The 13,112-nt window shown below is 38.7% G+C and overlaps 2 protein-coding genes across 6 annotated transcripts in view; one reads left to right on the forward strand and one right to left on the reverse strand.

The window, feature by feature from the left end:
• The window catches only part of TBK1 (TANK binding kinase 1), a 29,242-nt gene extending 20,584 nt beyond the window's left edge, over window positions 1-8,658 (forward strand). For all 3 annotated transcript variants that reach the window (XM_035543989.2, XM_035543987.2, XM_050708239.1), the window contains 8 exons: window positions 381-502; window positions 618-694; window positions 1,026-1,065; window positions 3,460-3,561; window positions 3,662-3,758; window positions 4,820-4,926; window positions 5,263-5,334; window positions 6,117-8,658. In XM_035543989.2, coding sequence (XP_035399882.1) covers window positions 381-502; window positions 618-694; window positions 1,026-1,065; window positions 3,460-3,561; window positions 3,662-3,758; window positions 4,820-4,926; window positions 5,263-5,334; window positions 6,117-6,168 — 669 coding nt within the window. In that variant the 3' untranslated portion in view covers window positions 6,169-8,658. The remainder of the gene's footprint in view (window positions 1-380; window positions 503-617; window positions 695-1,025; window positions 1,066-3,459; window positions 3,562-3,661; window positions 3,759-4,819; window positions 4,927-5,262; window positions 5,335-6,116) is intronic.
• Window positions 1-13,112, reverse strand: part of RPL18A (ribosomal protein L18a) — a 220,411-nt gene that overhangs the window by 56,516 nt on the left and 150,783 nt on the right. The window lies entirely within an intron of this gene.

Genomic DNA, 13,112 nt, shown 5'->3' on the forward strand with positions numbered 1-13,112 from the left:
TTGGAGGTTGTATGACTTGCAGAGAAAGAAATGTATGAATTTAGTGGATAGTTAATCATCATGTGAACTCATAACAAACTAAAAGAATGAGAGTAGAAGTAAATTGGGAATATATGAAAGGTAAAATCTTGTTGTTGAAGACTCTGAAAGAGAATTAATATTAACAAATAGAAACACCAGCTTCAGAGAAATTCTTTCTTGAATAATACTGTATTTTATCTGCTTTTAGCTAAGCTTCAGCAGATGATTGGGTATATTTCTTTAATGAAGATCAGTTAAACGAATGGGTCTGTAGTATTAATGTGCTCAGTCTGTTTTCAGCCTGAATTGATTTTTCACTTTACCCAGTGGTAAGATTGAATTTTCGTGCTCTTATGTAGCTGTCCGGCTCTCAGGGCACAATAGAAACCAGTCTTCAAGATATCAAAAACAAGCTTTCTCCTGGTGGTTTACTGGCTGATACCTGGGCAAATCAAGAAGGCATGCATCCAAGAGACAGAAAGTGGGTAATTGTATTACCTCTTTTAATATGGATTAGTTGTAGTTCATAAAAGCTCATTAATAGCTGCCTATGTTTGTGTGTAAAATTCCTAATTTTATTCCTTTTGTCGCTCTAGTCCAGAAAGGCTGCAGGCACTACTATGTTCCATCACAGATATTTATTATCAGTTCAAAAAAGACAAAGCAGAACGAAGTAAGTAACTTATTTGATTCACTTTTAACATAAACTCTAGTGTAAAGGACAGGTCAGTTCTTGTTCTGTTAGGATATTTGTGATAGCATTGAGCAGTTGGTCAGCAGCAGTGAATATGTCTGTAGGCCTTTCCTAGTTAGCTACTGTCTTAAAGCCCATGTGAATGAAACTCACAAATCTGAATTGCAATACTGGCGGAAAAAAAGTAAATTGCTGCTTTTACCTACCAACATAGAAGAACACACAGAAAATGGGTAAACTAAGTGGAGTTTTACATAAATACAACTAACAGAATTAAATTGGTAATGTCTGTCATCTGCTCTGATCCTAGGGCTTCCTTATAATGAAGAACAAATTCACAAGTTTGACAAGTAAGTTTTGAAGTTACATTTGGGAAATACCGTGGTTGCTTTCAGGTCCTACAGGCGCACTTGGCAATAACCTCTTCTGTTGATTATTGCTGTAAATTATAACTGCTTTAGGAGTAATTTTTTTTTTATGTCCTGTAAATATCTTAAATACATAGGGTGCCAGCATGTTATAATGAGGTGTTTTCTGTCAGTGGAATTCCGTCACACCGTCACAGATACACCTTTTAAAGGTAGATGTGAAATACCTGTTCCTAATCTGGGCATAATTATCTTACAGGAAATATCTTTTTGTCCTGTTTGTTTTAGAGAGGAATAGAACCCTCAGTAACAGTAAAGTGATTTTGTAGCTAAAGTGGAAATATTTTTTTAGATAAATAAGGTATGGACTAGCTGAATGAAATTATAGAAATTACAGAATTACTTAATATTCAGGAAATATAGTGTGTAAAATAAACTTTAATGCTGTTCTCCATACTGTTGAAAATTGCCATTTACAAGTTAAGTGTCTGTATGTAATCTGGTTGTCTAGACACCCATGAGGCTCCTCTGACTCTGAAGACTTAGACTTAACTCTTGAGCAACTCTAAACAGCTACTCTGCTCATCCTGCAGCACTTGTCTCAGGATCCACGCAGTTACTCCTACACAGGTGCCTAATACTATCTGAGTCGCCCTTAGGTACCTCAGATGTGGTCTGAGACTGGGAGGTAGGACGTGACTAATGGGAGACCTGCACCTTTCTGGATGAACAGCTGGAAGCAGCACAGGATATCCTTGTGCATCTCAAATGATGCTAGATGCTTGTGTTTAAATAACTAAGTTACTTTCCTAGAGGCTGGTCAGTTGAGTGGTTTCGTAGTCATTGCTTACTGGTGTATGAATGTAGACACTGCTTCTGGAACTTTCTAAGAATTCTTGATGTTGCTACCACTCCTGTGGTTCACTAACAATTACAGATGGAGAGCCAACGTGAAGGTGGCACTGACAGGTATTCTCTTGATCACGATTTTACCATAATGAGAGCTAAATGGTGTAACTGCCAACTGGGGAGGGGAGATTGCTTTAATGTAAAATTTTTGAACTCGATGATCCTTGTGAGTCCCTTCCAACTCGGGATATTCATTGATTCTAAAGGCCAGCAGGGACAAGAAACCTAACTAGTTATGAGATAGATCTTGATACACTGAAAGTGGCTTGGACACATCATTGTACTGCAACAGCCAGAACTTAACATAGGAGATAATGTGAGCAATAATTTCAAGTCCTGTGTTCTAAAGAATATCATCAGAAAACAGGTAAACATTGAGACTGAATCAACAGCATATTTTAAAGCTGCACTCCCTTTAGCAGACAAATTTTGTTTTTTTTTTCTACTACTATTCAAACAGTGTCCTTGCATTAATATGTGAATAACTTTAAGTAAATAGGCTTCATTTTAATGGTCTTGAATACTATATATTTTCTACCGCAAGTGTTTCCTCAAGATTGTACGGGTGTATTTGAGATCCTAACTACATCCTTTTCAATTTGATGCCTCCCAGAGAGAAATGGCAGTGGTTTGCCTTAAGTACCTGCTCTTCTGCAGTGCAATAGCTTGAGTTCCACTGATCTGAGAAGTGAAACTGAAAAACTTTGTGCCTTTAGCAACAGTGATTGGCCTTTGTAATAGCTAGTACTAAAGAGATAAGGGAGCAGCACTAAATTCATATTTTTTTGTGGCTGAATGACAGGTATGCATGCCTGATGATAAACCAACTACATTCCAGCCAACATTTGATTAACCAAAGGGTATTATGCAAGAGTTAATGATATACCAGAAGCAGTTGTTAGACTGCAGCCCTCAGTATCCTAGATTCCTTTAGTTTTGCTTCCTGGTGCGATGCATAGTATGGTATGGCAGCTCTACTGGGACTGCTGTCTGCAATGCTAACAAGAATTGCTTGTCATAAATTTAAGCTGACACAAAAATCCAATTTTTGTGTTGCATGGATATTATTCAGCACAGAGGATTATTTATATATGCTGGAGGTTCCAAAGATAAATTAGAAATAATAAGGAGTTTTGCCCTTTCAATTTAGAATCCTTTTCCCTTAAATATACTTGCTTGGATAAATGCTCACTGGGAAAATACATCTGACCAATTATTCATACACCAATAATTGCAACTTAATTCATTCAGCTACTTTTTTTTTTCTCCCTGCTAGGGAATATTTTTGAAGCATAACCTGTCAGTTCATGCGGTGTGTTGAATTCTCATACATTACAACTGCACAAATAAAATTGGCTGAAGAGATTTTAAGTCTTTTTAAGCCTTTTCTCCAAGCTTCAGGAAGTGAATTGGAGGAAGGGTTTCTGAAAAGAGTACAACACTGTTTTGGTTGTTTCTGTGTTGCAGGCAGAAGCTGTATTTGCATGCTACAAAAGCCATAGCTCTATTCAAAGAAGAATGTGTCAGCAAGTATGATATATTTCTGGACAAGGCTGAGGACTGGACAAGGCAAGTTTATTGATTTCTTTAATATTCAGAAGTGTTCACTGCACCACTTTTTTACAAGATTCTTAAAGGGTCTTGAAAGAAAACTTTTTTTTTCTTCTAGGAAAATGCTTCACATAAGGAAGCAGTTACTGGCTCTCACCAACCAGTGCTTTGACATTGAAGAAGAGGTATCCAAATACCAAGATTATATAAATGAGGTAGAATTCTTCTAAATTATTTAAAGTGTTGACAAAAATAAAAGACTATTCTATATTGTTTCATATTAATACTGTTGTTTATAGTGAGTCATACTTAGGTTAATGCAGTCATATTAAAATATAGGGCTGTTTGGATGTAGCATTTGGTCTATAGTAGTTTCACTGATGATATAGGAGTTGCATAGAGGTCAGCCTGGTTTACGAATCCTGACTTGATTTTTATTTTATTTTATTTTTGATATCACTAGCAGTCCAAAAAAACATCTGTGCAAACAGATGTGAGTTTGCTGGGAGGTGTTCTGTGTAACTACTGTCACAATAGTATCTAAGTGCCTAGAGGATTATGTTAATACTCTTATGAAGCATAAGACACTACTCCCATATTCAAGATCAGGGGGTACATGCTCAAGGATACATGCTAATGTAATGCTGCTGGTGGCATGCAAGAAACCGTTTTGTTAAAATTTGGACAGTGACTCTTGCAGGATGTCAACAGAATTATCTCAAAATTGAGAGAATGAGAATAGCTGTAACTCTTTTGGGTGTAATCTAGTTAATGAGACATATAAGGATCATAGTCAATGCACTGTCTCCAAATCAAAAAGTAATCTAAAAGTGCATTTTCATTCAATAAAATTGTTATCCTTTATAAAGGAAGTAAATATGAAAGAAAAACACCCAAGAGATTAAAAAAACAACAACAACAAGCCAACAGTGAAGAGCAGTGTTTTACTTGTTTGTTTGTATTTTAGTAGCATGTCAGAAGTCAGTTATTCACTAGAATCCTGTTGCCTTAGGATATCTACAGACATAACAAATAGATAATTCCTCCTTTTGAGAGTTCGTTATGAAAGTATAAGGTGCTTAAGAAGATGGAACAAATCAGGGAACTACAGGTTATATCTATAACGAAATTACTATGATGATCTCACACCTTACTGTTCTAATGATTATATGAGGCATCATACCAACAGAGAATTTAAAGAAGGATTTTAGGGTAGCCATCAAGACATGTATCACAGCTTGTATTTTAATTTGTGTTACCTTTTTGTCTGTTGCAGTTACAAGATGCTCTGCCTCAGAAAATGTTTGCAGCTTCCAGTGGGATGAAACACACAATGAATACAGTTTACCCAAGTTCAAACACACTAGTGGAAATGACTCTTGGGTGAGAATTTATTAATTGGGTGTATGTAATATTCCATGCCAATTATACAGATGGATTGAAAAGAATGTTTGCAGTTGACTTAGTGATTGTTGTTAAGGCCGGTAATTTTATATTTATTGCAGGAAAAAAACACTTTATATTGCTAAAGCAGTGGTACAGATTTGTGAGTAAAGGATAACGCTAACAAATATCCAACACTTTTAGTAAATAACCAACCTGGTATCTGTCTCCCATTTGGTAGGCTGAGTTACTAAAAGCTGTGTGGTGGTGAGTGGTTGTAGTAGATAACTGCCTCTGTAAAAATTGTAACCTTTCTTTTGCTTCTTTTTATTACAGTATGAAGAAACTAAAGGAGGAAATGGAAGGGGTTGTTAAAGAGCTGGCTGAGAACAACCACATTTTGGAAAGGCAAGCAATTATCTTCCCTTTGTGGGCTGATAATAGGAGCAAACTTAATTTGATACGTTTTGTAGATTCAGAATACAAACTAAGGGACGATTCTTTAATCTCTTTAACTGTAAATATATTTTGAACTATTGATCTGAGGTGTAACAAGAAAACTTACTTTAAAACCTTGAAACATTACTGTAAAATTATTCTGACACAGCAGTCATGACATTTTTGTTCAGTACCACTTAGCTTTAGCTAATAGAAATATCTGTTGCACAGAGAGATTAATTCTGAATTTCAACGCAATATTTTTGCAGTAATCCAGTAGGCTCTTTTAGCTCATCACTTTTAGATATTTTTAACGACAGTGAAATTGTGCCAGTATCATTGAATGATTTTGCAGTTTTCAGATTGCTTAAATAAAGTGGGGAGAAAGAGTTTTCATTATTACATATAGAATACTTTTTCTTTTTTCCATAATGATGATAAAATGTAACATCCTGATGATGATAATATATGAAAATAATAATCTCCTAAAAGCTTCAAGGTAAATTGCTGATAGAGCTGAGCTGAGCTTCAAGCTGACTTGGTTTGGTTTTGTTCCTCATGCCCAGTCCCATACAAGAAAGGATGCTATTCTCCAAGTACCTTGTTGTCACCTACAGAAATTAGATACAAATGTGTGTGTCAGCATGTAGCAAGGGAAAGGAAAAGTCCCACAAATAAATAATAATGAAAAAGATTAATTGATTCTATATTTAGTTCAATCACCTAAGAATACACTGTTTTTTTCGTTTTAGATTTGGTGCTTTGACTACGGATGGTGGCCTGCGGAATGTGGACTGTATCTAGCTTTCAAAGGACTTGAAGAGGACTTGTAAATTTTTCAAAGGGAAAAAATACAATTGGGACATGTAAAAACAGATAATAATTCTGTACCCAGTTTTTTTCCTCTGCAACTGTAGTATTAAAAAATGTAAATATGTATAATATGTAAATATAGAAGATATATATATCTTTTTTGTCAACATTAGAATAGAATTACTCCTGGCAGGGAATTTAACCCATGGAAGATCTCTGACAGAGTCCTAAAGGCAAAAGCGTTGTTGATGAAGTTGATATGTATTTGTTTTTAATATTGCCCCTTTTTCAGAGTGCAATTTACTCTTTATTGCAAGAGAATTTGCAAAATACTAAAAATTATGATTAGTCTTTAAAGGGTGTTTTGGTTTTCCTGTAACCACTACTGTTATTTTGGAGTCTACTTGAATGACTCTAATATCACAAAACAGGAGGACTGTTAAATCAGGTCTCTTTAAGTAGGTGTGAATGGGGACTAAAAGCACAGACAGGACAGAGTGGAAATGCCTTTCTCTTTCCTTCACATCCAGACTGTTAGTTCACTACTACAAGAAAATAAATTCACAACTTTTTTTTAAGTCCTTGTCCATATTTGGTGCCATGTTGTCTGCTCTATATGTGGAAATTTTGCACTCCAGGTTGTCAGACTGAATGTAGAAACTCCTTTTGTAAAGTAATGTTTTCAGAGTTTTTCTGAAATCTTGTTGCTCACCACAAGAGAAGTGGGTTCTTAAAGTAAGATAGCTTTTTGAGAATTCTGTTTGCAGACATAGTTTTAAAAGGTTAAAAATTTTGTAAGAATTTGGGGGCTGTCACTAGACTAGATAGCACTATGCCTCAGTGGTAACTGAATACTAGAAAAATAACTTACCAGTTCAGATCTTGAAAAAGGACCTCACCCACTGCTGACTTATGACTGAGATATTAAGTGAAAAATGTAGTAAGACTGTGTATTTATTTTCCGGGATCAGTAGTCACTGCTTTCCAGTACTACATGATTGGGTTGCAGAGATGCAGAATGAAACTGTCTGCTCCAAAATATGTAAAATGAGAGGAGGAAGAGAAGAGGAAAACAAACCAAAAAGATCCCTTAGAAAACAACTTTTACTTTGTTTGAATACTACAGGTGCACTTGTTTCAGGTGAAGAACATGTAAACGTTGCAGGTTTCACTCTTTCTGTGTAGAAACCTGTTTAGAGATGATCAATAGTATCCAAATAGCTCTTCTAGTTGCCTTATTTAATCTGTAAGAAGAGCTGGATCCATGCTATTTAAAATGATTCATAATTAGTGGTGAAAGATTTAGGTCTAAATTAAACAGTAGTAACCTGTGATAGCATCTAAGAGTTTTGTGGTTTTTATACCCTTCTTATCTGTTCGGGTCAGTAAGCAACACATTTCCATTTTACTAAAAAAAAAAAAAAAAAAGTATGAAATTTATAAGTGATTATTTCTTTGCTGAAAGAAGAGGAAATTCACTGCCTTGATATCTTTGAGACCTGCTTTCCAGTGTTCTTGGTTAGAATCAAATATTAGAAGGAAAATCAAATAGTCACTATCACATGGGTCTAAGAATATTCCTTTGCAAGCTTTGTTAAAGAAATCTAGCTATGCAAAACTAGTGCAGCAGTTTGTTACATGTTTTTCCTTGGTTAGCCATGGCATTCCTAACTGTTTGTTTTAATATACTGGAATCATGTTTAACTGGAATGTTTTAATGCCTGGTTGTACATTCATTCATTCACATCCACAGTCTCACTGCATGTCAGTAAAACACATGCCTAGGTGTTAAATAATCAGGCTCTCAAATTGTACATAAATTATATATTTTTTTCAACATTATGTTAGTAACTGTTGTTTCAAAGGTTCTTAATTTTGAAAGAAATTGAATATTGGAATATATAATTTTTGACTTCCTTTATATTGAAAGTCTGAAAAGGAAAGTTAATTGTAGTAACAATATTGTCCACGTATTGAAGTATGTGCGGCATTCTTTTACATGGTTGAAAATGTTTTATGTTCTATTATGTTCATTTTAAACATTGCTGGTTTTAGTGTTGCTAAATACATCAGTAATCGTAATCTTGTTAAAATTACTTTTTTTTTAAAAGTAATTTTTATTTACTTTTTTTAAAAAAAAAAAGTAATTTTAACTAAGCACTAGCTAAAGAACCTGAAATAATCAGTTCATAATTTACTGATTATGTTCTTATGAAGCGTGTATCTTTTTCATGTTGAAGCATGGTGTATGATACCATGGAATTTTTGGCTCATACTAAGTGTCCTGATACTATCAGTTGCGCTACTGATTTGCCAAAAGAAGTAATAGGAAGTAATATATGGTTCTTCCTCCTGAAGCTGGTGAACTGTTTTGGGGGGTTTAGCTTAGTATATTAATTATCTGTTACTTGAACAAATCTGTCTTCATACGAATTGTGAAAATGCATGAGTGAATGACTTAAATACATCATCAACCACTTACCGTAGGGTGTGTACTTCTTTCTCTTTCCATAATTTCACTTTTTGTCCATTTCAGTATTACCTTTATATTTTTTATTTCCCTGTGTGCTCATACGAAATAAGTCTCAAATCTGAGGTACCAAAGTGCAGCTTAGCTTGCATTAGTTGGCTGTCCAGAAAAAGTATCCTGAACAACAGAATCACTACTATAAGCGCAATATGGAGAGCCACTAATCCCTTTTATTTTAACTACTCTGCTTTTGTGTGTTCTGATCAAAGTTAGTTCTCTCTGAGTGGCAAAATTCCTAGACTGTGAAACAGTCCACTGATGGAGCTTGATCAGTGCTCATTTAGTTAGATTACTGTGAAAGTGGTAATCATAGAATAATGTTGCATGTAGTACTATAAGGATTCAAAAGGCTGAATGGAAGAGGGTTTTTTGTTTGGTTTGGTTTAAGTCTTGAATCCTAGAAAAGGGGAGATGTGGAATAAACTGGCGTTGCATAAAGCTGTGTTTAATTTTTCCCAAACAAAACTATAACTAAGGAGTTGCATAGCATTATATTACTGTGAAATCCCCTCCCAAGGGTAAGTGACTTGGTTACTCACCTATGGTCAGCTGAACTGGTGACAGCTGCTACCTAGGGACCTCAAAGCCAGGGATAGAATCCCACTTTGGCCTGTGCAGAGGAGAGCATGGTTTACTGGTGACCAGCACAACGAAAAGTGCGTCTAAACTGGCTTATCTGTAACAATTTAAAAAGGTACTGGCTACTGAAGATCAGTTAGAGGAGGAAAAAAAGAGAATAGCTAGGGTCTGGAAAACTTGCCTGAGAAGGACAGGAAAGATGGGAGTTGGTTGGCTGAAAGGAGAGAAGATTGGAAGAAGGGGGGAGCAGAAATCATCAGTCATCGAAAGGCTGTCACATGTCTGTGGTGAAAGGATTAGAGATTACAAATACAAACTGTAGTGCAAGAAAGAGGAAAAAATCCAGACTGAGTTAGGAAACGTCTTTCTGAGAGTGAAGAGAGTCAAGTGCCTGAACAGACTGTTCTGGGAGATAAGCAGACATAGGGGTTAGGAACAGGTTAATTGTCAGGAGCTCTTGTGGCCAGTTCTGCCACTGGCAAGGCAGAAGCTTTCCAGCTCTACTTTTTTCTGCCATTTGAACTCTGTTGCATGCTTTTTGGTTATTTGTTCCATTGATTGCAAAGAAAAAAATCTGTTAGGGGTGGTTATCCCTCAGTGGACTTTGTTCTTTTGACACAGGTACCAGCATGGCCAGCACCAGCTGTGCTTGTAGATGTCCGTGTGGGCATCTTTTGGAGAACTTTGCTTCATGTTCACAAGGAAGACTGGCAGCAACAGGTAGAGCTGCTGGTGTGCTACAGCCATGGGCGTGCTGCAGTTGTTCAGAGGTGTACTGCTCTCCTGAAGACTTGCGCTAGTGTTCGCTGAGGTCTGTGACCACCAAGTGTTCCCATCAGGTTACAGGCTGTGTCAGTGCTGTCTAGCCGTGGGACACATTTCCAAAATGAGCTGCTTTAACCACTTCAGTAAGATAATTTCAACTGGCATCTACTGACATGCAACACCATAACTTCCCAGCTCCCCCTGTGCCAGCGTGAGGGCTGCTTCAGCATCCCTGAGTGTACCTGGGCCACGCAATGTTACGATTCCAGATTAGCTGGTTTTTTTATATATAGCAAATTAGCAATTCTAGAGCCAGCTGTGAGCGGACACACTGCATCCCAGCTGGGCTCACAGCAGGCACCTCGCTAAGCAGCCCTCAGCCTTGCGTGGCAGGCACATTTGCTAACTCATCATGAAAGGAGCTGATGCTGGCATGACCGCACTGCTGCTTCCCTGGTGCTGGCTGTGGGAGCCTTACTGCAGTTTCAGGTCTAAGCAGATAGGAGCAGGTTACAATCTTTGTATAGATCAGATGAAAGGATTCAGATTTGTATGTGCTTTCATTCCATATGGCTCACGCTTCCCTTGTCGCTCGCAGTGGTGAGATGCCCTCAGGCAGGGGAGTGGAGCGGTGGTGGCCGCTGCTTTCTGTGAGAGGCACTGGAGGCATGATCAGTGAGGGGCTGTCCTGAAAAGCTTCCTGCAGACATCTCGTCATGAAAACCCACCTGCAGCCATTAATGAAGAAGACAGGGCTGGTAGGCCCGGAGTGCTGCAGAGCCCCAGCCAGCAGCTGTTCCTCCCGGAGGCATTTTCATGGACAGGTCTCAGAAAGGGACACGTGGGACCGTGCTCAGGCCTTGTGGCGATCATCGGGGCAGGTTGCAGATGTGGCCGGCACTGCCATGAGGTGACCAAAGCCATGAGGTGACCGCAGGGCTTAGATCACCCTGGCACCTCCCCACCTGTGTTAGCAGTGCTGGCATCCTACCCCTCACCCGGCCCTGAGGAGAGCCTTGTTTTTTTCCCAAATACTGCATGTGTGGGTGCTGTGAGTCGTGTTCCTCACAGACACAGCATAACCCGGGTACAACCGCTGTGTTTCTTTCCACCTGTGCGGCACCACAGGGCTCCTGCGGCTCCCTAAATCCGGTGCTGGCGTGTCCTTTATCCAGCCTGCTGGATGCGAGGATGCCATGTCTGGAAGTACCGAGCATCACAAGGTTGCATCATGTATACACCAAGGAAACGTCTTTTGGGGGTACGTGGTAGACAAAGGTGGGTTTTTCTTTCCTCACATGGAAAACAACTTCCCTGTTTTCCAGCCATTTAATTGTCACCAAAGTACTCTTAAAACACAATGATTCAATTCACCTGCTTGCTTCTATCGTCTTCTGTGCTAGAAGTCCATTTGGTGGAGCTGCTGGAACATTTTCATTACTGGGAAATTTCAGAGGAAAAAGCCAGCACATTGCAGACAGAGCTTGCAAGAAGGGCAGCTGGCTCTGTGTCTGCTGAGCAGCTCTGCTGTGGCTGCCTTTACATCACTTAAAAACATGATGTACTTCGTTTTGTTTTCAGTGCTGTTATAAAGCGTAGGGAAAAAGTTGAAGGGAAAAAAATCTTTCCCCATCGAGAACTCAATGGGACGCCTCCTTCATAGTTTCAATTCCCCTCCTCCAAAAAACAAACCCACATCTTTTAGGTTAATCAAGTGCTGTCCTCAGTGGAGTGATGCATGAAGGTGTGTGATTTGCCTTTGATTTACACCACTGAGCCTTCATTTAAGAGATGAGATTTGAAACCCACAGCAGGACAGAAAGGTCGGTTATTTCTTATTGCTTTGTTCTGGCTTAGAGATGTTATAGCCTCACATTGTCCTCTGCTGAGTTATAAAACTCCTGTTACAAGGTTCCCATCAGTACACCTACCTTCTGTACCTCTATTTTTGCAGTTACTAGCCTGAATGGAAATAGTTGGATGTGAATAAAAAAATTATGTATTATTTAAGATAGTGTACTGTTTTCTGACAGGATGTATAAGTACAGTTATGTGAAAGTAGACCTTAAAAATCTTTTTTTTTTTTTTTAATGGTCAAACGCTCTGTGGCAAGAGCTTGAAGTGTCATGTTGGATTATGTATCTTCCAGTAACGTTTTCTCAGAACAATTACAGCTTACAATGCTTTTCCTTCTCCTCTATGACAAGCTCAATTTTTATCAGCCATAGTCCTTCAAGCTACTCTCTTGTATTGCTGGCAAAGTAGCACAGGGAGCATTCAACATTTATAGCCTAGCATGAATATAATATTTAAAAGCCGTACAGCGGTATGGAGATGAGAGGGAACAGGAGCTAAATCACGCCCAGACTGCTGCGAGAAGCTCAGTGCCTGCCTGGCGCGCAGGCACGCTGGCAAGCCGGGCTGATGGACTGATCTGGCAGCCGCAGACACCTCCAGGGCTGCAGTGAGGTTTGTGGCCACCGTGGTAGCCTCCGCTGGAAAAGTCGTGGTCCGCTTTGGGTATCCCTGTGAAGCAGAAGTTACGTCTGACTTTACGAAATACCTTTCTGAGGTTTCAAGCTGCCTGGCAAGGTGTGACAGTGCTGGAAGGTTCCCAAATTGTTCTGTGTTTTCCAGAGGCTGCAAGTGGTGGGGACCTTCATTTTATGTCATCTAGAAAGGAGACACAACAGCATCTTCCAGATTGTCGTCTGCAGATAAAGAAGGAACTACACACTAAATTGTCGTGAGGATTCTGAGTCACAAAGACGCAGGTATTATTTTTATTTAAATCACCCTGTTTTGAGTATTGACTGAAGTTGTTTCTCACTAGATGGTTGCCTCAGACAAGACAAGAGTCAGACGTGCTGAGCTGGGGGGTAAGAATTAAAAGGCGTGAGAAATTCCTCCTGGAACAGGGAAGCAGTCAAAGGGCACATCAAAGGGGGCATTTTCAAGTATTTAGGTCAGGAGACTTTTCCAGCCCCAGAGAAAAAATCCGTGATGTGGTTACAGGAGTGGTGGCTCCCCGAGCGCCCCTGGCCAGCCTGCCCAGGCTGTA

This window comes from Cygnus atratus, chromosome 1 (assembly GCF_013377495.2).
Source record: "Cygnus atratus isolate AKBS03 ecotype Queensland, Australia chromosome 1, CAtr_DNAZoo_HiC_assembly, whole genome shotgun sequence".
NCBI lineage: Eukaryota > Metazoa > Chordata > Aves > Anseriformes > Anatidae > Cygnus > Cygnus atratus.